Source organism: Coregonus clupeaformis, chromosome 6, assembly GCF_020615455.1.
Source record: "Coregonus clupeaformis isolate EN_2021a chromosome 6, ASM2061545v1, whole genome shotgun sequence".
Classification (NCBI taxonomy): domain Eukaryota; kingdom Metazoa; phylum Chordata; class Actinopteri; order Salmoniformes; family Salmonidae; genus Coregonus; species Coregonus clupeaformis.
Window position 1 is genome coordinate 31,010,491 of NC_059197.1, and position 20,742 is coordinate 31,031,232.

Consider the following 20,742-nt stretch of genomic DNA (forward strand, 5'->3'; position numbering starts at 1 on the left):
GGAAGGACGCCTGTATCTTTGTAGTGACTGGGTGTAATTAATAACTGACTTAGGAAGGACGCCTGTATCTTTGTAGTGACTGGGTGTAATTAATAACTGACTTAGGAAGGACGCCTGTATCTTTGTAGTGACTGGGTGTAATTAATAACTGACTTAGGAAGGACGCCTGTATCTTTGTAGTGACTGGGTGTAATTAATAACTGACTTAGGAAGGACGCCTGTATCTTTGTAGTGACTGGGTGTAATTAATAACTGAGTTAATAACTGAGGAAGGATGCATGCTTTTCATTTTTTATTCATTTAAAAAACGTTCTACAAACATAATTCCACTTCAACATTATGGGGTATTGTGTGTAGGCCAGTGCAAAAAAAATCTCAATTTAATCAATTTTAAATTCAGGCTGTAACACAACTAAATGTGTAGAAAGTCAAAGGGTGTGTATACTTTCTGAAGGCACTGCATATAAACCTTACTGTATCTAAACCTCGCTGTATCTAAACCTCACTGTACATAAACCTCGCTGTATATATTATCTTACTTGATGAAGGTCGTCTTGCCAGTGGAGTACTGGCCCACCACCAGCACCATGGGCTTGTTGTCGAAGTCTGCGTCCTCCAGAGAGGGGGAGTGGAAGTCCTGGAAACCGTAGAACTGCTCCAGGGGGAGGAGCTTCTGACGGTACAGAGACTTTAGCCCCTCCGTTACTGTCCTGATCACCTCAGGAGTTTTCTTCACTTCCTTACGGCCCCAACGAGACATCCTGATTGGCTGACTGGCTGAATGATTGGCTGATTGGTTGATTGATCGTTGCCCTTCAAGAGGAAATGATCTACCTAGAGGAATGTGAGGGAGCTTGGGAGTTCAGTAAATTATCTGTGGGAGTGAGTGTGTGTGTGTGTGTGTGTGTGTGTGTGTGTGTGTGTGTGTGTGTGTGTGGGAGTGTGTGTGTGTTGCGTCTGTGTTTCCTGAGGGTGAACCTGGGAGCGTTTTCAGGTGTTTCCTGTGCTAATGTGAACTCTTCTCCTCTGAGCCTCTTCTCAGCGGGCCACTCACAGGATGGTACTGAATGTTACTGTACGGCTGCTTAATGTCGTTATAGCTCTGGTCTGGGTCTCGTTATAGCTCTGGTCTGGGTCTCGTTATAGCTCTGGTCTGGGTCTTCACTCTTCTACACAGTCACCACTCTTGACTCCTGAAAGAAAACCAGAAACCAGCAATGAAACGTAAATGATGAACATATCTCTAGAAAGACACGGACACACTGCTGCAAAAGAACACCCTAAATGTCAACATGTTCCAGTGCCATTCTGTAGTGACATGAAACTACTAGAAACGACCTCGAACAGAGAGTCTGTTCAGAACACCTTACACATACAGAACATACAGGTAGACACCTTACACATACAGAACATACAGGTAGACACCTTACACATACAGAACATACAGGTAGACACCTTACACATACAGAACATACAGGTAGACACCTTACACATACAGAACATACAGGTAGACACCTTACACATACAGAACATACAGGTAGACACCTTACACATACAGAACATACAGGTAGACACCTTACACATACAGAACATACAGGTAGACACCTTACACATACAGAACATACAGGTAGACACCTTACACATACAGAACATACAGGTAGACACCTTACACATACAGAACATACAGGTAGACACCTTACACATACAGAACATACAGGTAGACATGTATAGGGGCCTAGTATAGAACAGCTATGATACTGAAGAATAGGTCAGTGGGATTTCAGGTCTATGCATACAATTCTGTCTGCAACATTGTGAATATTACACCCTACTGAACACAGCCTACCTGCCTGCCTGACTGAATGACTGAATGACTGCCTGCCTGCTTGCATGCCTGACTGAATGACTGCCTGCCTGCCTGCCTGCCTGTCTGCCTGCCTGAATGACTGCCTGCCTGCCTGCCTGCCTGACTGAATGACTGCCTGCCTGCTTGCATACCTGACTGAATGACTGCCTGCCTGCCTGCCTGCCTGCCTGCCTGCATACCTGACTGAATGACTGCCTGCATGCTGCTGTGACTTTTCCTACGGACGTGGAGTCAGATTCAGCCCACCGGGAAACTTCAGTGCATTGTCTGGAAACTACAGAACATTGTATGGAAACTACAGAACATTGTCTGGAAACTACAGAACATTGTCTGGAAACTACAGAACATTGTCTGGAAACTACAGAACATTGTCTGGAAACTACAGTGCATTGTCTGGAAACTACAGAACATTGTCTGGAAACTACAGAACATTGTCTGGAAACTACAGAACATTGTCTGGAAACTACAGAACATTGTCTGGAAACTACAGAACATTGTCTGGAAACTACAGTGCATTGTCTGGAAACTACAGAACATTGTCTGGAAACTTCAGTGCATTGTTTGGAAACTTCAGTACATTGTCTGGAAACTTCAGTGCATTGTCTGGAAACTACAGTACATTGTCTGGAAACTACAGTGCATTGTCTGGAAACTTCAGTACATTGTCTGGAAACTACAGTGCATTGTCTGGAAACTTCAGTACATTGTCTGGAAACTACAGTGCATTGTCTGTAAACTTCAGTGCATTGTCTGGAAACTACAGTGCATTGTCTGGAAACTTCAGTTCATTGTCTGGAAACTACAGTGCATTGTCTGGAAACTTCAGTGCATTGTCTGGAAACTTCAGTGCATTGTCTGGAAACTACAGTGCCTTGTCTGGAAGCTACAGTGCATTGTCTGGAAACTTCAGTGCATTGTCTGGAAACTACAGAACATTGTCTGGAAACTACAGTGCATTGTCTGGAAACTTCAGTGCATTGTCTGGAAACTTCCGTGCATTGTCTGGAAACTACAGTGCATTGTCTGGAAACTTCAGTGCATTGTCTGGAAACTACAGAACATTGTCTGGAAACTACAGTACATTGTCTGGAAACTTCAGTGCATTGTCTGGAAACTACAGTGCATTGTCTGGAAACTACAGTGCATTGTCTGGAAACTACAGTGCCTTGTCTGGAAACTACAGTGCATTGTCTGGAAACTTCAGTGCATTGTCTGGAAACTACAGAACATTGTCTGGAAACTACAGTGCATTGTCTGGAAACTACAGTGCATTGTCTGGAAACTTCAGTGCATTGTCTGGAAACTACAGAACATTGTCTGGAAACGACAGAACATTGTCTGGAAACTACAGAACATTGTCTGGAAACTACAGAACATTGTCTGGAAAAGACAGTGCATTGTAAGAGCATGTCTGGAAAAACCTGGTGTTCCCTTGCAGTGGAAACACTAACACACACACACACACACGCGCAGCCCTGCATCCACACCTTAGTAGCCTACCTCATTTCCTTACATTGAAATGAGTAAAGACATCCTTCTTTCCAAGAGGATGTTTGTTCTCAGGGGGACGTTAAACGAGTGAATGATTATCAAATTGTTCGCACAATGAAACGCTGTTGGAGAATGTTGGAACACACACACCGATCCTCTGTACATGCATAGACACAGTCAGCCCTTTCATCCGTGGGTTGTTGATCACCAGTCTGCTCTGAGAGAGCAGGTCATTAGAGGAGTCAACTACTGAATGGTGCTGTACGCTCCAAGAGAAGAACTACATCTGATAGGTATGAATGGTGCTGTACGCTCCAAGAGAAGAACTACATCTGATAGGTATGAATGGTGCTGTATGCTCCAAGAGAATAACTACATCTGATAGGTATGAATGGTGCTGTAATGTAACTGTGTGTGGTGATCGTCAGATCAGATTGCACCTCCTGTCTTTATCTCGCTCTTCCTTTGCTGGTAAGAGCTACAGTGAGAGAATAAAGATCAGATCAGTCACACATCAGTAGATGTGAACTCATCTGTGGAAGAGAGAGAGAGCGAGAGAGAGCGAGAGAGAGACTGAACTTCCTGGACCAAATGTTTCCATGCAATAGTGAAGGTGTAAACTTAGCAGTAGAAAGCCTGAATAGTATATTTAACATATCAAATATATATTAAGAAAATTAACAGCAATGAGAAATGGTTTGATGAAGAGTGCAAAAACCTAAGAAAGAAATTGAGGAACCTATCCAACCAAAAAAAACAGACCCAGAAAACCAGATCGTAGGCCTTTATTAAACAGTAGAGATACACTAAGAAAAAAGAAGGAACAGCATGTCAGAAAACAGCTCAATAACCACGTTTCCATTCACAGTTCTTATGCGAGTAAAGTCATTCCCTATAAAAAAAAAAAATCACGACAGCTGTGCTGGAGACAGGAAGTTTCGGTACAATTTTATAAATGCCCACAGATAATTTGTCCGTTCGACGTGGTGGGATCTTTTTGTGTCGGTAAAATTAATAATGCACGAAATGGCGGTGGAAACGCCTTTATGCACAGATATTGAAATACTAACCATCATATTGAAGTAAACCTGGAGTCATGCGATATGGTGTGTGGTCCTCCCACTACGACTCGGGAAACCATGCAGTTTATTAGGCTACAGATGAAATAAGTTTTGATGAACTTCACAGGGTGGTGAAAGTGCACAGTGATGAGCTTGATGCTCCTTTCAATAAATATCGAGGGTCTTATTCTGGTGACATGATGATCGATGCTTGACTGCCGTTTGACAAATAAAAATATTCTCGCTCTTGTCCATAATAATGTCATCATGTAGACTAGTTTACCTGCACTGTATCTGCTAGAGGTTGGCTAGAGCGCACCTGCCAAGACCAGAGTAGGAACATTTCATATTTAACGCAACAGTTTTAGTGTCAAAACTATCGGAAATGTTTAAAATTAGATGGAAACAAATTGAACTCGATTTTTAATCGGTACATGAAAACTTTGTGCACTACCTCATCACGCAACAATATCCTCAACAGGTCCATTTGGCGGAAACAGGAAACACCACTGGTGGGGAAATTATATATAATATTGTCTTTATGCTGATTTCAGAATATTTGCATGAAAATCTGTCGCCAATTGGATGGAAACCGAGCTAGAGAGATTGAATAATCCAGAGTATCAAGTCACTTCTGGGAAACACTGAACAAACAACAACACAAAGAGCTATCTATCCAAAATAGAGATGTATGGATACACCACTTCTCCAACTTTTTTCGGCCATATAGCAAAGAGCAAAAATATATACATGATAATTTACTAAACATAAAATCAACTATTAAAGACTACCAGAACCCACTGGATTCTCCAATTACATTGGATGAACTACAGGACTAAATACAAACCCTCCAACCCAAAAAGGCCTGTGGTGTTGATGGTATCCTAAATTAAATGAAAAAATAAACAGACCACAAATTCAAGTCGGCTATATATAAACTCATTAACATCATCCTCAGCTCTGGCATCTTCCCCAATATTTGGAACCAAGGTCTTATCACCCCAATCCACAAAAGTGGAGACAAATTTGACCCCAATAATTACAGTGGAATCTGTGTCAACAATAACCTCAGGGAAATCCTCTGCAGAATCATCAACAGTAGACTCCAACATTTCCTCAGTGTAAACAATTGTCAAATTGGCTTCTTACCAAAATACCGTACAACAGACCATGTATTCACCCGGAACACCCTAATTAACAAACAAACAAACAAACCTAAACAAAAAAAACTTTTGACTCAATTTGGTATGAGAGTCTGCTGTATAAACTGATGGAAAGCGGTGTTGGGGGGAAAACCTACGATTTCATCCAAATCAATGTACACAAACAACAAGTGTTAAAATTGGCAATAAACACATAGACAGGGCCGTGGGGTGAGACAGGAACGCAGTTTAAGCCCCACCCTCTTCAACATATATATATATCAACGAATTGGCGAGGGCACTAGAACAGTCTGCAGCACCCGGCCTCACCCTACTAGAATCTGAAGTCAAATGTCTACTGGTTGCTGATGATCTGGTGCTTCTGTCCCCAACCAAGGAGGGCCTACAGCAGCACCTAGATCTTCTGCACAGATTCTGTCAGACCTGGGCCCTGACAGTAAATCTCATTAAGACAAAAATTATGGTGTTCCGAAAAAGGTCCAGTTGCCAGGACCACAAATACAAATTCCATCTAGACACACAAAAATGAATATCTTAGCTCTTCTATGCAAGGCCCCTATACATTTGTATACCCCTGTATGTTCTGTATGTGTAAGGTGTAGTAGCTCAGCTGGTAGGTGGTCCTCTGTAGCTCAGCTGGTAGAGCATGGCGCTTGTAACGCCAGGGTAGTGGGTTCGATCCCCGGGACCACCCATATCTAAAAATGTATGCACACATGACTGTAAGTCGCTTTGGATAAAAGCGTCTGCTAAATGGCATATTATTATTATTAAGGTGTTGCCCTAGAGCACACAAAAAACTATACATACCTCGGCCTAAACATCAGTGCCACAAGTAACTTCCACAAAGCTGTGAACGATCTGAGAGACAAGGCAAGAAGGGCCTTCTATGCCATCAAAAGGAACATAAAATTCGACATACCAATTTGGATCTGGCTAAAAATACTTGAATCAGTTATAGAACCGATTGCCCTTTATGGTTGTGAGGGCTGGGGTCCGCTCACCAACCAAGAATTCACAAAATGGGACAAACAACAAATTGAAACTGCATGCAGAATTCTGCAAAAATATCCTCAGTGTACAACGTAAAACACCAAATAATGCATGCAGAGCAGAAAATATAATTGCTTGACATATTGGAAAGAATTGACCAAAAAACTGAGCAAACTGGAATACTATTTGTCCCTAAACAGAGAGTACAGAATACCTGACCACTGTGACTGACCCAAACTTAAGGAAAGCTTTGACTATGTACAGACTCAGTGAGCATAGCCTTGCTATTGAGAAAGGCCGCCGTAGGCAGACCTGGCTCTCAAGAGAAGACAGGCTATGTGCACACTGCCCACAAAATGAGGTAGAAACTGAGCTGCACTTCCTAACCTCCTGCCAAATGTATGACCATATTAGGGACACATATTTCCCTCAGATTACACAGACCCACAAAGAATTTGAAAACAAACCCAATTTTGATAAACTCCCATATCTATTGGGTGAAATACCACAGTGTGCCATCACAGCTGCAATATTTGTGACCTGTTGCCACAAGAAAAGAGCAACCAGTGAAGAACAAACACCATTGTAAATACAACCCATATTTATGTTGATTTATTTTCCCTTTTGTACTTTAACTATTTGCACATCATTATAACACAGTACATAGCCATAATATGACATTTGAAATGTATCTATTCCTTTGAAACTTTTGAGTGTAATGTTTACTGTTCATTTTGATTGTTTATTTCACTTTTGTTTATTATCTATTTCACTTGCTTTGGCAATGTAAACCAATAGAGCCATTTGAATTGAGACAGAGACAGAGACAGAGACAGAGACAGAGACAGAGACAGAGACAGAGACAGAGACAGAGACAGAGACAGAGACAGAGACAGAGACAGAGAGACAGAGAGACAGAGAGACAGAGACAGAGACAGAGACAGAGACAGAGACAGAGAGAGAGAGAGAGAGAGAGAGAGAGAGAGAGAGAGAACAGTTCAGGTTCAGTGAGCACAGCCTTGCGATTGAGAAGCGTAGACACAGGAAAACCTGGCTCCCTGTAGAGGAAAGGCTGTGCAACCACTGCACCACAGCAGAACCTGAGACTGTGTAATTTCCCCAAATTTTCAAAGACCTCTCTGATGAGAATAGGCTACCCGTCCTGTTGGGAGAGGACGCAGAGAGCTGTGGGTTGGCAGGATAGGCTACCCGTCCTGTTAGGAGAGGACGCAGAGAGCTGTGGGTTGGCAGCGCACTACATTGCTGCCTGCCATAAGATGAGGGACAGTGTCTGACAGACCAACCAACCTGCACATGTCCTCTATATTGTTATTGTTCAATGGTTATTTTGGCCCTTGGTTATTGTTGTTACTGTTGTCCCATTGACAATACTGATTATTTTAATTTTAATTATGTTAATATTGTACATCTCCAAAGTAAGCTTTGGCAATATGTACATTGTTACGTCATGAGAGAGCGAGTGAGAGAAAGAGAGAGACAGAGAGAGAGAGAGGCCAGGAGAGAGAGTGTGAGAGAGAGAGAGAGATAGAGAGAGAGAGAGAGAGAGAGAGAGGCCAGGAGAGAGAGAGAGAGAGAGAGAGAGAGAGAGAGAGAGAGAGAGAGAGAGAGAGAGAGAGAGAGGCCAGGAGAGAGAGAGAGAGAGAGAGAGAGAGAGAGAGAGATAGAGAGAGAGAGAGAGAGAGAGAGGCCAGGAGAGAGAGAGAGAGAGAGAGAGAGAGAGAGAGAGAGAGAGAGAGAGAGAGAAAGAGAGAGAGAGGGAGAGAGAGAGAGAGAGAGAGAGAGAGAGAGAGGGAGAGACAGAGAAAGAGAGCTAGTGAGACAGAGAGAGAGAGAGAGAGAGAGAGGCCAGGAGAGAGAGAGGCCAGGAGAGAGAGAGAGCCAGGAGAGAGAGAGGAGAGATAACCAAGTAACAGCAGCCACAACAAAGACAAACAGACAACAAGATATGAAAGGGAATAAATTCATCAGTTCGTCTTGGATCCAGAAACAACAAAACCCTGTCCTCAAACATTTACATCAAAAGGTGCAAAGTTATGGGCAAAGACACAAAACATCCACATCAAATTAAATATTATTCTTGATCAAATAACATGGAAAACAACCACTTTTTGTGCAGTATTAATTTACAATCCTTACAAAACACTTATTGTAAATGTACATTACTGTATTGTACATTATACATACTGTTGCCTTCGAGCACACAAAGAATTACACCTACCTCGGCCTAAACATCAACACCACAGGTAACTTCCACAAAGCTGTGAACGATCTGAGAGACAAAGCAAGAGGGGCATAACATCCAAACTGCCTCTGGAAGCAACGTCAGCACAAGAACTGCTCGTCGGGAGCTTCATGAAATGAGTTTCCATGGCCGAGCAGCCGTACACAAGCCATGGGCAATGCCGAGCGTCGGCTGGAGTGCTGTAAAGCTCGCCGCCATTGGACTCTGGAGTAGTGGAAACGCGTTTTCTGGAGTGATGTATCACGCTTCACCATCTGGCACCATCCACCCCAATGCATAGTGCCAACTGTAAAGTTTGGTGGAGAGGAATAATAGTCTGGGGCTGTTTTTCATGGTTCGGGCTAGGCCCCTTAGTTCCAGTGAAGGGAAATCTTAATGCTACACCATACAATGACATTCTAGATGATTCTGTGCTTCCACCTACATACATACATATATATACAGTACCAGTCAAAAGTTTGGACACTCCTACCCATTCAAGGGTTTTTCTTTATTTTGACTATTTTCTACATTGTACAGTCGTGGTCAAAAGTTTTGAGAATGACACAAGTATTGGTCTTCACAAAGTTCGCTGCTTCAGTGTTATGAGATATTTTTGTAAAATGTTACTATGGTATACTGAAGTATAATTACAAGCATTCCATAAGTGTCAAAGGCTTTTATTGACAATTACATTAAGTTTATGCAAATAGTCAATATTTGCAGTGTTGACCCTTCTTTTTCAAGACCTCTGCAATCCGCCCTGGCATGCTGTCAATTAACTTCTGGGCCACATCCTGACTGATGGCAGCCCATTCTTGCATAATCAATGCTTGGAGTTTGTCAGAATTTGTGGGTTTTTGTTTGTCCACCCGTCTCTTGAGGATCGACCACAAGTTCTCAATGGGATTAAGGTCTGGGGAGTTTCCTGGCCATGGACCCAAAACTTCTATGTTTTGTTCCCCGAGCCACTTAGTTATCACTTTTGCCTTATGGCAAGGTGCTCCATCATGCTGGAAAAGGCATTGGTCATCACCAAACTGTTCTTGGATGGTTGGGAGAAGTTGCTCTCGGAGGATGTGTTGGTACCATGCTTTATTCATGGCTGTGTTCTTAGGCAAAATTGTGAGTGAGCCCACTCCCTTGGCTGAGAAGCAACCTCACACATGAATGGTCTCAGTATGCTTTACTGTTGGCATGACACAGGACTGATGGTAGTGCTCACCTTGTCTTCTCCGGACAAGGTGTTTTCCGGATGCCACAAACAATCAGAAAGGGGATTCATCAGAGAAAATGACTTTACCCCAGTCCTCAGCAGTCCAATCCCTGTACCTTTTTCAGAATATTAGTCTATCCCTGATGTTTTTCCTGAAGAGAAGTGGCTTCTTTGCTGCCCTTCTTGACACCAGGCCATCCTCCAAAAGTCTTCACCTCACTGTGCGTGCAGATGCACTCACACCTGCCTGCTGCCATTCCTGAGAAAGCTCTGCACTGGTGGTGCCCCGATCCCGCAGCTGAATCAACTTTAGGAGACGGTCCTGGCGCTTGCTGGACTTTCTTGGGCACCCTGACGCCTTCTTCATAACAATTGAACCTCTCTCCTTGAAGTTCTTGATGATCCGATAAATGGTTGATTTAGGTGCAATCTTACTAGCAGCAATATCCTTGCCTGTGAAGTCCTTTTTGTGCAAAGCAATGATGACGGCACGTGTTTCCTTGCAGGTAACCATGGTTAACAGAGGAAGAACAATGATTTCAAGCACCACCCTCCTTTTAAAGCTTCCAGTCTGTTATTCTAACTCAATCAGCATGACAGAGTGATCTCCAGCCTTGTCCTCATCAACACTCTCACCTGTGTTAACGAGAGAATCACTGACATGATGGCAGCTGGTCCTTTTGTGGCAGGCCTGAATGCAGTGGAAATGTTCATTTTCATGGCAAAGAGGGACTTTGCAAATAATTGCAATTCATCTGATCACTCTTCATGACATTCTGGAGTATATGCAAATTGCCATCATCAAAACTGAGGCAGCAGACTTTGAGAAAATTAGTATTTGTGTCATTCTCAAAACTTTTGACCACGACTGTAGAATAATAGTGAAGACATCAAAACTATAAAATAACACATATGGAATCATGTAGTAACCAGAAAAGTGTTAAACAAATCAAAATATATTTTATATTTGAGATTCTTCAAATAGCCACCCTTTGCCTTGATGACAGCTTTGCACACTATTGGCATTCTCTCAACCAGCTTCATGAGGTAGTCACCTGGAATGCATTTCAATTAAAAGGTGTGCCTTGTTAAAAGTTAATTTGTGTAATTTGTGTAATTTCTTTCCTTTTTAATGCGTTTGAGCCAATCAGTTGTGTTGTGACAAGGTGGGGGGGTATATAGAAGATAGCCCTATTTGGTAAAAGACCAAGTCCATATTATGGCAAGAACAGCTCAAATAAGCAAAGAGAAACGACAGTCCATCATTACTTTAAGACATGAAGGTCAGTCAATCCGGAAAATGTTAAGACCTTTGAAAGTTTCTTCAAGTGCAGTCGCAAAAACCATCAAGCGCTATGATGGATCTGACTCTCATGAGGACCGCCACAGGAAAGGAAGACCCAGGGTTAACTCATTAGAGTTAACTGCACCTCAGATTGCAGACCAAATAAATGCTTACCAGAGTTGCTTCACAACATCAACTGTTCAGAGGAGACAGCGTGAATCAGGCCTTCATGGTCGAATTGCTGCAAAGAAACCACTACTAAAGGACACCAATAAGAAGAAGAGACTTGCTTGGGCCAAGAAACACAAGCAATGGACATTAGATCGGTGGAAATCTATCCTTTGGTCTGATGAGTCCAAATTTGAGATTTTTAGTTCCAACCGCCGAGTCTTGGTGAGACTAGAAGTAGGTGAACGGATGATCTCTGCATGTGTAGTTCCCACCGCGAAGAATGGAGGAGGTGTGATGGTGCTTTGCTGGTGACACTGTCTGTGTTCTGCAGCGATGCATTCTGCAGCGATGAGCCATCCCATCTAGTTTGGACTTAGTGGGACTATCATTTGTTTTTCAACAGTACAATAACTCAACACACCTCCAGGCTGTGTAAGGGCTATTTGACCAAGAAGGAGAGTGATGGAGTGCTGCATCAGATGACCTGGCCTCCACAATCCCCCGACCTCAACCCAATTGAGATGGTTTGGGATGAGTTGGACAACAGAGTGAAGGAAAATCAGCCAAAAAGTGCTCAGCATATGTGGGAACTCCTTCAAGACTGTTGGTAAAGCATTCCTCATGAAGCTGGTTGAGAGAATGCCAAGAGTGTGCAAAGCTGTCATCAAGGCAAAGGGTGGCTACTTTGGAGAATCTCAAATATAAAATATATTTTGATTTGTTTAACACTTTTTTGGTTACTACATGATTCCATATGTGTAATTTCATAGTTTTGATGTCTTCACTATTATTCTACAATGTAGAAAATAGTAAAAATAAAGAAAAACCCTTGAATGAGTAGGTGTGTCCAAAACTTTTGACTGGAAAATATTCAGACCCCTTGACTTTTCCCACATTTTGTTACGTTAAAGCCTTATTCTAAAATTGATTAATGACATTTTCTTCCTCATCAATCTACACACAATACCCCATAATGACAAAGCAAAAATAGGTTTTTAGAAATTTTTGCAAATATATTTAAAAGAATAACAGAAATACCTTATTTACATAAGTATTCAGACCCTTTGCTATGAGACTCTAAATTGAGCTCAGGTGCATCCTGTTTACATAGATCATCCTTGAGAAGTTTCTACAACTTGATTGGAGTCCACCTGTGGTAAATTCAATTGATTGGACATGATTTGGAAAGGCACACACCTGTCTATATAAGGTCCCACAGTTGACAGTGCATGTCAGAGCAAAAACCAAGCCATGAGGTCGAAGAAATTGTCCATAGAGCGCAGAGACAGGATTGTGTCGAGGCACAGATTTGTGGAATTTACACCGGGTTCCGACCCCTCTTTAGCTGATTTCTGCCATGGAACTTCCCAGGCTTCCCATTTTAGGAAAGCAATGCCGCGACGAGGCTACCTTGCCCTAAACAGAGTACATTGTGGCAGAATACCTGACCACTGTGACTAACCCAAAACTAAGAAGAGCCATGGCTATGTACAGACTCAGTGAGCATAGCCTTGCTATTGAGAGAGGTGGCCGTAGGCAGACCTGGCTCTCAAGAGAAGACAGGCTATGTGCACACTGCCCACAAAATGAGGTGGAAACTGAGCTGTACTTTCTAACCTCCTGCCAAATGTACGACCATATAAGAGACACATTTCTCCCAAATTACACAAACGCACAAAGAATTCGAACACAAATAACATTTTCAAAAACGTACGTATCTGTTAGGTGAAATACTGCTACTGTAAACCAGTGCTTCAGCAACACCAATGTAAATATAACCTAGATTTATCTGTCTATTTATTTCCCCCGTCATTCGTACGTTCTACTATTTGCACATTGTCACCACACTAGCTTATGTAACATTTTAAATGTTATGCAATATTTATTTTACTGCTACTAATATATTTTAAACGTTATTCTCTTGAAACTCTTTGTGTGTGTAACGTTTACTGTTAATGTCGTCTTTGTTTAATTCACTTTGTGGGTTTTAGTTGTTGTTTTGTTTGAGTTTTTCACTAGAGACGGGGAGAGAGAGAGAGAGAGAGAGAGATTATTTTCATGTCATAAGACTAAATGGGGAAAAGAGGGGTAGAGTCAAAATGGAGACGGAGGAGAGAGGAGTTGGCATAATCATCATTAGACATCTAATGGAGAAAATGACTCTAGCATTAGAGAGAATGGATTCTCTGGGTTCCTATGGGTTAACTACTCTCTAGCATTAGAGAGAATGGATTCTCTGGGTTCCTATGGGTTAACTACTCACTAGCATTAGAGAGAATGGATTCTCTGGGTTCCTATGGGTTAACTACTCACTAGCATTAGAGAGAACAGATTCACTGGGTATTAGAGATAACAGATTCACTGGGTTCCTATGGGTTAACTACTCTCTAGCTCTGGGTTTTGGGTTAGGCTCCTTTAGGAAAGCATAACTCACAAACTTTGAAGATCATGGAAAATGCCTTGTGGGTTTGTACACATTGCAACACAGTCACAGTCAGTCCTTGGACTGGAAACAAGAAAGTTACCATTCTATCTAGAGTACTGGCAGAGCCAAATAGAATCTATAGTTAACGTTCTAGAGTACTGGCAGAGCCAAATAGAATCTATAGTTAACGTTCTAGAGTACTGGCAGAGCCAAATAGAATCTATAGTTAACATTCTAGAGTACTGGCAGAGCCAAATAGAATCTATAGTTAACGTTCTAGAGTACTGGCAGAGCCAAATAGAATCTATAGTTAACATTCTAGAGTACTGGCAGAGCCAAATAGAATCTATAGTTAACGTTCTAGAGTACTGGCAGAGCCAAATAGAATCTATAGTTAACGTTCTAGAGTACTGGCAGAGCCAAATAGAATCTATAGTTAACATTCTAGAGTACTGGCAGAGCCAAATATAATCTATAGTTAACATTCCAGAGTATTGGCAGAGCCAAATAGAATCTATAGTTGACATTCCAGAGTATTGGCAGAGCCAAATAGAATCTATAGTTAACATTCTAGAGTACTGGCAGAGCCAAATAGAATCTATAGTTATCATTCTAGAGTACTGGCAGAGCCAAATAGAATCTATAGTTAACATTCTAGAGTATTGGCAGAGCCACATAGAATCAAAAGTTAATATTCTAGAGCAGTGGTTCCCAAACTCCGGGGTGTGCCGCCTGGGGGGGGGTTGGCAGTGGGAGTCGTGAGAGGTTGGCAGTGGGAGCGCGCAGTTTTTAGCCCATTGATTTTGTTGAAATGTCTGAGTCACTCAAATATCACATCAACACATAAGACATGGCAAAATGTGTAGAATTGCAGGAAATGCGATTTAAAACAGATTGTTTTTCTCTGGCCCCCCTTGTCATAAGGTGTAGAATTGCAGGTAATTAGCTTTAAAATGGCACAAAATAATTGTCTATCCCATGTGAAAATGTATAGAATTGCAGGAAATAAGCTTTAAAACTGTGAAATGATCCCTCTGCCAAAGAAATAGGGGTGTGAACAATTTGTATCATGAACAGTGCTTGTGGCCATAGAGATAGATGTGGCGCAGTAGGGGAAGTGTACAGAGACAGCGTTCAGTAGTTTTAACATAGACAGGGAAATGTAGCTTTGAGTTCACTATAAAAGTAGGAACAGTGTTTACTTTAGTGCATTAGAGTGGTCCCTCATCAAACCATTTCACTGATCAAACTCCAAAACGTCCAACTTTTCCATTCACTGCCTCACAATTTCCATAAAAGGCCTTTTGACGGGAACTTGGAAACACAGTTTAGGAAAAATGAGTTTAAAATCAGAAAATCAACCCTTACCTGGTGAAGATGGGAGAAGCGTCTCTTCGGAATAAAAGGTAAACGCTTTAGAATGTTGCTGCTGCAACATGTATGGGATGTCCTCTCTGTCAGTAAATACCAGCTACTCAGAGGAGCTCATGTGAGCTAAGGGCTGCCAGAAGTCTGTCAGATGTTTCCTCTCCAGAGTTTAATATGTTTCAGATGAAGGGGTCCTCTCTCTCTCTCTCTCTCTCTCGGTCTCGCTCTCTGGTAGCTAGAGGAAGACAGGGACACACTGACTACACCTCTCTCTCTTCTCTCTCAATGCACCTCCTCTCCCAGCGATTCCAAGCAACACTCTGGGACTAACCCTGAATCTCTACTGTTTAGAGCTGGGAAAAGGCTGGGTGGGGTACTGGCAGGGAAGGGTGGAGAGCAGGGTGTGTACGTGCGATGGGGGAGTTGGATAAATTATTTGGGTGGAGTCTTTTTTTTGATGGCAACCCCATACAGAGATCTTATACAGAGTCTATAACATTGAGATTACACATCCTGCCAATGGTTGAATTATTCAGTTATAGTTTCCTCCAGTTCTTTAAAAAAAATGTAATTTACATTCTCATAGACCATCTCATGACTTACTTTAAGTAACAGCATTTAGACATATCTTCCACTCTGTCTACCTTCTCTCCTCGCTCCTCCTCTCCTCGCTCCTCCTCTCCTCTCCTCTCCTCGCTGAACCCTGCAGGCACACCACATCACCCAGCGCAATGTTTCCACTACCACCGGCGCCTCCTGCTGGCTCTCAGATACATTACAACCTCCTTCTCCCCCCCTCTCTCCAAATCAACACCTCTTCAGTCATCATTACTCATCCAACGGTATGTAGGCTGCCCTGAATGTCCGGCAACAAGTAGAAATATGCAAGGCCCAGAGTTTTTCCTGGTCAAATCACATCAGTGAAAACTCCATAAACAAACATAGGACACTGTAATAAAAGCACTATAAGCATCAACTCTTTCAGAAAAGGTTTAATTTACAGTTTTACTAAATGTACATTTCTTTTTAAAAAGTGTCATTATACACAATAAATACAATACAAAATTAATCTGTAATAATATACTTCAAATTCTCTTCAGGTTTTTTGTACATTATTTAGTTTGTCCATGTTGTTGCTCTCGCTGCGTTTGGGTTTGAATTGTCCACTGGGCTTTGGAGAGGGATGATATGGAGGAGAGAGGGATGATATGGAGGAGAGAGGGACGATATGGAGGAGAGAGGGACGATATGGAGGAGAGAGGGACGATATGGAGGAGAGAGGGACGATATGGAGGAGAGAGGGGATGATCTGGAGGGAGAGAGGGATGATATGGAGGAGAGAGGGATGATATGGAGGAGAGAGGGATGATATGGAGGAGAGAGGGATGATATGGAGGAGAGAGGGATGATATGGAGGAGAGAGGGACGATATGGAGGAGAGAGGGACGATATGGAGGAGAGAGGGACGATATGGAGGAGAGAGGGGATGATCTGGAGGAGAGAGGGATGATATGGAGGAGAGAGGGATGATATGGAGGAGAGAGGGACGATATGGAGGAGAGAGGGACGATATGGAGGAGAGAGGGATGATATGGAGGAGAGAGGGATGATATGGAGGAGAGAGGGATGATATGGAGGAGAGAGGGAGAGAGGGATGATATGGAGGAGAGAGGGGATGATATGGAGGAGAGAGGGGATGATCTGGAGGGAGAGAGGGATGATCTGGAGGGAGAGAGGGGATGATATGGAGGAGAGAGGGGATGATATGGAGGAGAGAGGGATGATATGGAGGAGAGAGGGGATGATATGGAGGAGAGAGGGATGATATGGAGGAGAGAGGGATGATATGGAGGGAGAGAGGGATGATATGGAGGGAGAGAGGGATGATATGGAGGAGAGAGGGATGATATGGAGGAGAGAGGGATGATATGGAGGAGAGAGGGATGATATGGAGGAGAGAGGGATGATATGGAGGAGAGAGGGATGATATGGAGGAGAGAGGGATGATATGGAGGAGAGAGGGAGGATATGGAGGAGAGAGGGATGATATGGAGGAGAGAGGGATGATATGGAGGAGAGAGGGAGAGAGGGATGATATGGAGGAGAGAGGGATGATATGGAGGAGAGAGGGACGATATGGAGGAGAGAGGGACGATATGGAGGAGAGAGGGATGATATGGAGGAGAGAGGGATGATATGGAGGAGAGAGGGAGAGAGGGATGATATGGAGGAGAGAGGGATGATATGGAGGAGAGAGGGAGAGAGGGATGATATGGAGGAGAGAGGGATGATATGGAGGAGAGAGGGATGATATGGAGGAGAGAGGGGATGATATGGAGGAGAGAGGGAGAGAGGGATGATATGGAGGAGAGGGATGATATGGAGGAGAGAGGGGATGATATGGAGGAGAGAGGGATGATATGGAGGAGAGAGGGGATGATATGGAGGAGAGAGGGATGATATGGAGGAGAGAGGGGATGATATGGAGGGAGAGGGAGAGAGGATGAACAGTGATGGGGGTAGAGTGGCCGTCTGTGTGTTGACACATATTGAACCAGTCAGACAGGCAGTCCTGTTAGTATAAACAACATCTTGCCAGGGGCAACCAGAGGCAACCAGGGGCAACCAGAGGCAACCAGGGGCAACCAGAGGCAACCAGGGGCAACCAGAGGCAACCAGGGGCAACCAGGGGCAACCAGGGGCAACCAGAGGCAACCAGGGGCAACCAGGGGCAACCAGAGGCAACCAGGGGCAACCAGAGGCAACCAGGGGCAACCAGAGGCAACCAGGGGCAACCAGAGGCAACCAGAGGCAACCAGGGGCAACCAGAGGCAACCAGGGGCAACCAGAGGCAACCAGGGGCAACCAGGGGCAACCAGGGGCAACCAGGGGCAACCAGAGGCAACCAGGGGCAACCAGGGGCAACCAGGGGCAACCAGAGGCAACCAGAGGCAACCAGGGGCAACCAGAGGCATTCACAACAGTAGAGATGTGTTTTAACATGCAGGTGATCTCATTATTACATGTCTTCATTGATGATGAGATGGCTAAACCAGGCCTCTCTCCTCCTGGTGTGGTTTACCTAGTGACAGCTGGCTGTAGGGAGTGATCCCTTGGGCACACCGTAGTAAAACATTTTGCAACAGAAAAACAAAAATCTGTGTTCTTATTGGACAAGTTAGTTTCAGAATGTTTTCTCCCGTTTCATACCTACTAAACATGACCCGGGTCTTATTTCTTAACCAGGAGACAGACAGACAGACAGCAGCTATAACATGATAACTAAGGAATGTAATGGAATACAGCGTGTGAATGAAAAAGGAAAAACCTCAATGACAATAATAAACTAATTATTCTAATGAATGGTTGAGAGAGCAGAGGAGACTGCCACAGAGTAAAGCATGATACCTTTTTACAGAGAAAGAGTAAATCACCACCCATCCATGGTGTGACTGTGAGCACTGGGTCATGCTGTAAAGTAGACAACATTCAGATGGACAAACAGTTTGTCAGAGCATAGTGAGAGTTCTCTGTCCCCCCTCTCCTCTTCGGTCTCTCCTGTCCCGTGTGTGTGTGTGTGTTATCTGCCATGAGTCTGTGGCACCAGGCTGCCGTTGTGTCCTCTTCCTCCAACCTGAGAAGAAGAGGAGGAGGAGGAGGAGGAGGGTCTGTGTGTGTGTGAGGAGGGCTGGCTGTGGTGTGGCCTGGCGGAGCCCCCTTTGGCCCCGCGCGGCATGGGCTCCTGGGCCTGGCCCTGCAGGTTGAGGATGGAGTCGATGGCACACTGCAGGTGCTCGTTAAGAGACTCGTGGTGTGGCGGAGAGCCGGAGGAGAAGCTAGCGTTGTCCATGTCAGGGGAGTCCAACTTACAGCGCTTAGCAGGAAGTGATGAGTCTCTGTAACAGGAAGTGTCTGGTAGCGAGGACGGGGGCGAGGACGGGGGCCCAGGGGCATGCTGGTCCATTCTGAACGTCCCGCCCCCTGACCTCTGTCGGTTCTTACTACTCACCCTCTTACACCTCCCCGTGTCCACCCCTTCTCTCCCACTCTCCTCCTCACTGTCTGAGAGGTGAGGGCGGGGGTTTGTGTTTTTGATGCCGTGGTACAACACCTCCATATGCTCCAGGCCTTGCACTAAGCCAGGGGAGGAGGTGGTGGAGTTCCCCAGCCTCAGGGCCTCTCGGCTGGGCTCTGCGTGGGGGTGGGAGCCCCCCTCCCCGGAGCTGCCTCCTCTCTTCTCCAGCTTCACGCTGGCGATCACTGTTCGCTCCGAGAGGGCAGAGGGTGAGGAGGACGGGGGTGGGAGGGGAGATTTGGGGGGCGAGGGGGAGGGACGGGGGTACGGGACACTGTCTCCTCCTCCTCCCGGTACGCCTGGACGGACGCGCGGGCTGATGTTCTCTCGGTAAGTCTTCCGTAGCGGCAGACGGCAGGTGGTCTGAGGGGGTGTGGCCGTGGAGGCGGGGTGATGTTCTAACGTTCCGTTCATCTGAGCAGTGAAGGAGGATGAGGATTGTGTTGTCGTTGATGCTGATGAAGACCAAGGGTGATAGGAAGAGGAGGAGGTGGGTGGTGGGGCTGTGACTCTCTGGGGGCTGGGGGTCGCCTGTGTGGTTGCTATGGAGACCGTTGCCGAGGTGGCGGCGTTACAGGTAGGGGGAGGAGTCCTAATGACAGTAGTTATAGAAGGAGGCGTGGCTAGTGCTGCTGCTGCTCTGGCTTTTGGGTGTGTCAGTGCTAGCTGGGGCTGGGTGGTAGGGTGGGGCTGGGGCTGGGGTTGGGGCTGGGGCTGGGGTTGGGGCTGGGGTTGGGGCTGGGGCTGGGCTGCAGGTTTGGTTGGAGGCTGGGGTGTGGATGGTGTGTGGACCAGGTCGAGGGCGGTGTTGTGCACCACCTTACTAAACCCCGCCTCCTGCTTGATCTTGAGCTTCAAGCCGATACGTGGGCGGGCGGCGTACGTCTTCATGGGGGGTTTACTGCTCCTCTGGGGGAGAGCATCATCATCATCATCATCAGCTGGACGAGAGGAAGAGGGGCGGTGGGAGGAGTTAGAGGAAGAGGGGCGGTGGGAGGAGTAAGGTGGATGACCGTGGCTGAAGGAGGAGCGGTGACTCTGGGTGTCGTCTGTCTGTCTAACCCCTGGCCTGGCTACAGGAACTGGGGAGCTGGACCAGGAGACAGACGCCCCCACTCCTCCCTGCTTTATCACCAGCTTGGTGGAGGGGAAGTGGGCCGATGTTGAGGCTGCGATGGGGGTAGGGGCTGTATCTGGCCCTGCCGTAGCTACACTACTCCACACGGCGCTGGGGTCAGCCGACACAAAAGACTGGGGCTGAGGCAGGGGTTGGGGCTGGGACATGCTGGCAGCTCCACTCTCCCGCTCCAGCATCTTCGAGTTGGCCACATACTCCTCTGGAGAGAGACAGAGAGAAAGCAATAGAGAGAGAAATTGAGAGAGAG

The 20,742-nt window shown here is 45.0% G+C and overlaps 2 protein-coding genes across 2 annotated transcripts in view; both read right to left on the reverse strand.

The window, feature by feature from the left end:
• Nucleotides 1-15,659, reverse strand: part of ehd2b (EH-domain containing 2b) — a 37,325-nt gene extending 21,666 nt beyond the window's left edge. Inside the window, exons 1-2 of the mRNA XM_041878176.2 lie at nucleotides 15,283-15,659; nucleotides 540-1,193 (exon numbers count right to left, since the gene is read on the reverse strand). Coding sequence (XP_041734110.1) covers nucleotides 540-760 — 221 coding nt within the window. The 5' untranslated portion in view covers nucleotides 761-1,193; nucleotides 15,283-15,659. The remainder of the gene's footprint in view (nucleotides 1-539; nucleotides 1,194-15,282) is intronic.
• Nucleotides 15,660-18,180: 2,521 nt separating this feature from the next.
• Nucleotides 18,181-20,742, reverse strand: part of bicra (BRD4 interacting chromatin remodeling complex associated protein) — a 56,036-nt gene continuing 53,474 nt past the window's right edge. Inside the window, exon 15 of the mRNA XM_045216690.1 lies at nucleotides 18,181-20,694. Coding sequence (XP_045072625.1) covers nucleotides 18,863-20,694 — 1,832 coding nt within the window. The 3' untranslated portion in view covers nucleotides 18,181-18,862. The remainder of the gene's footprint in view (nucleotides 20,695-20,742) is intronic.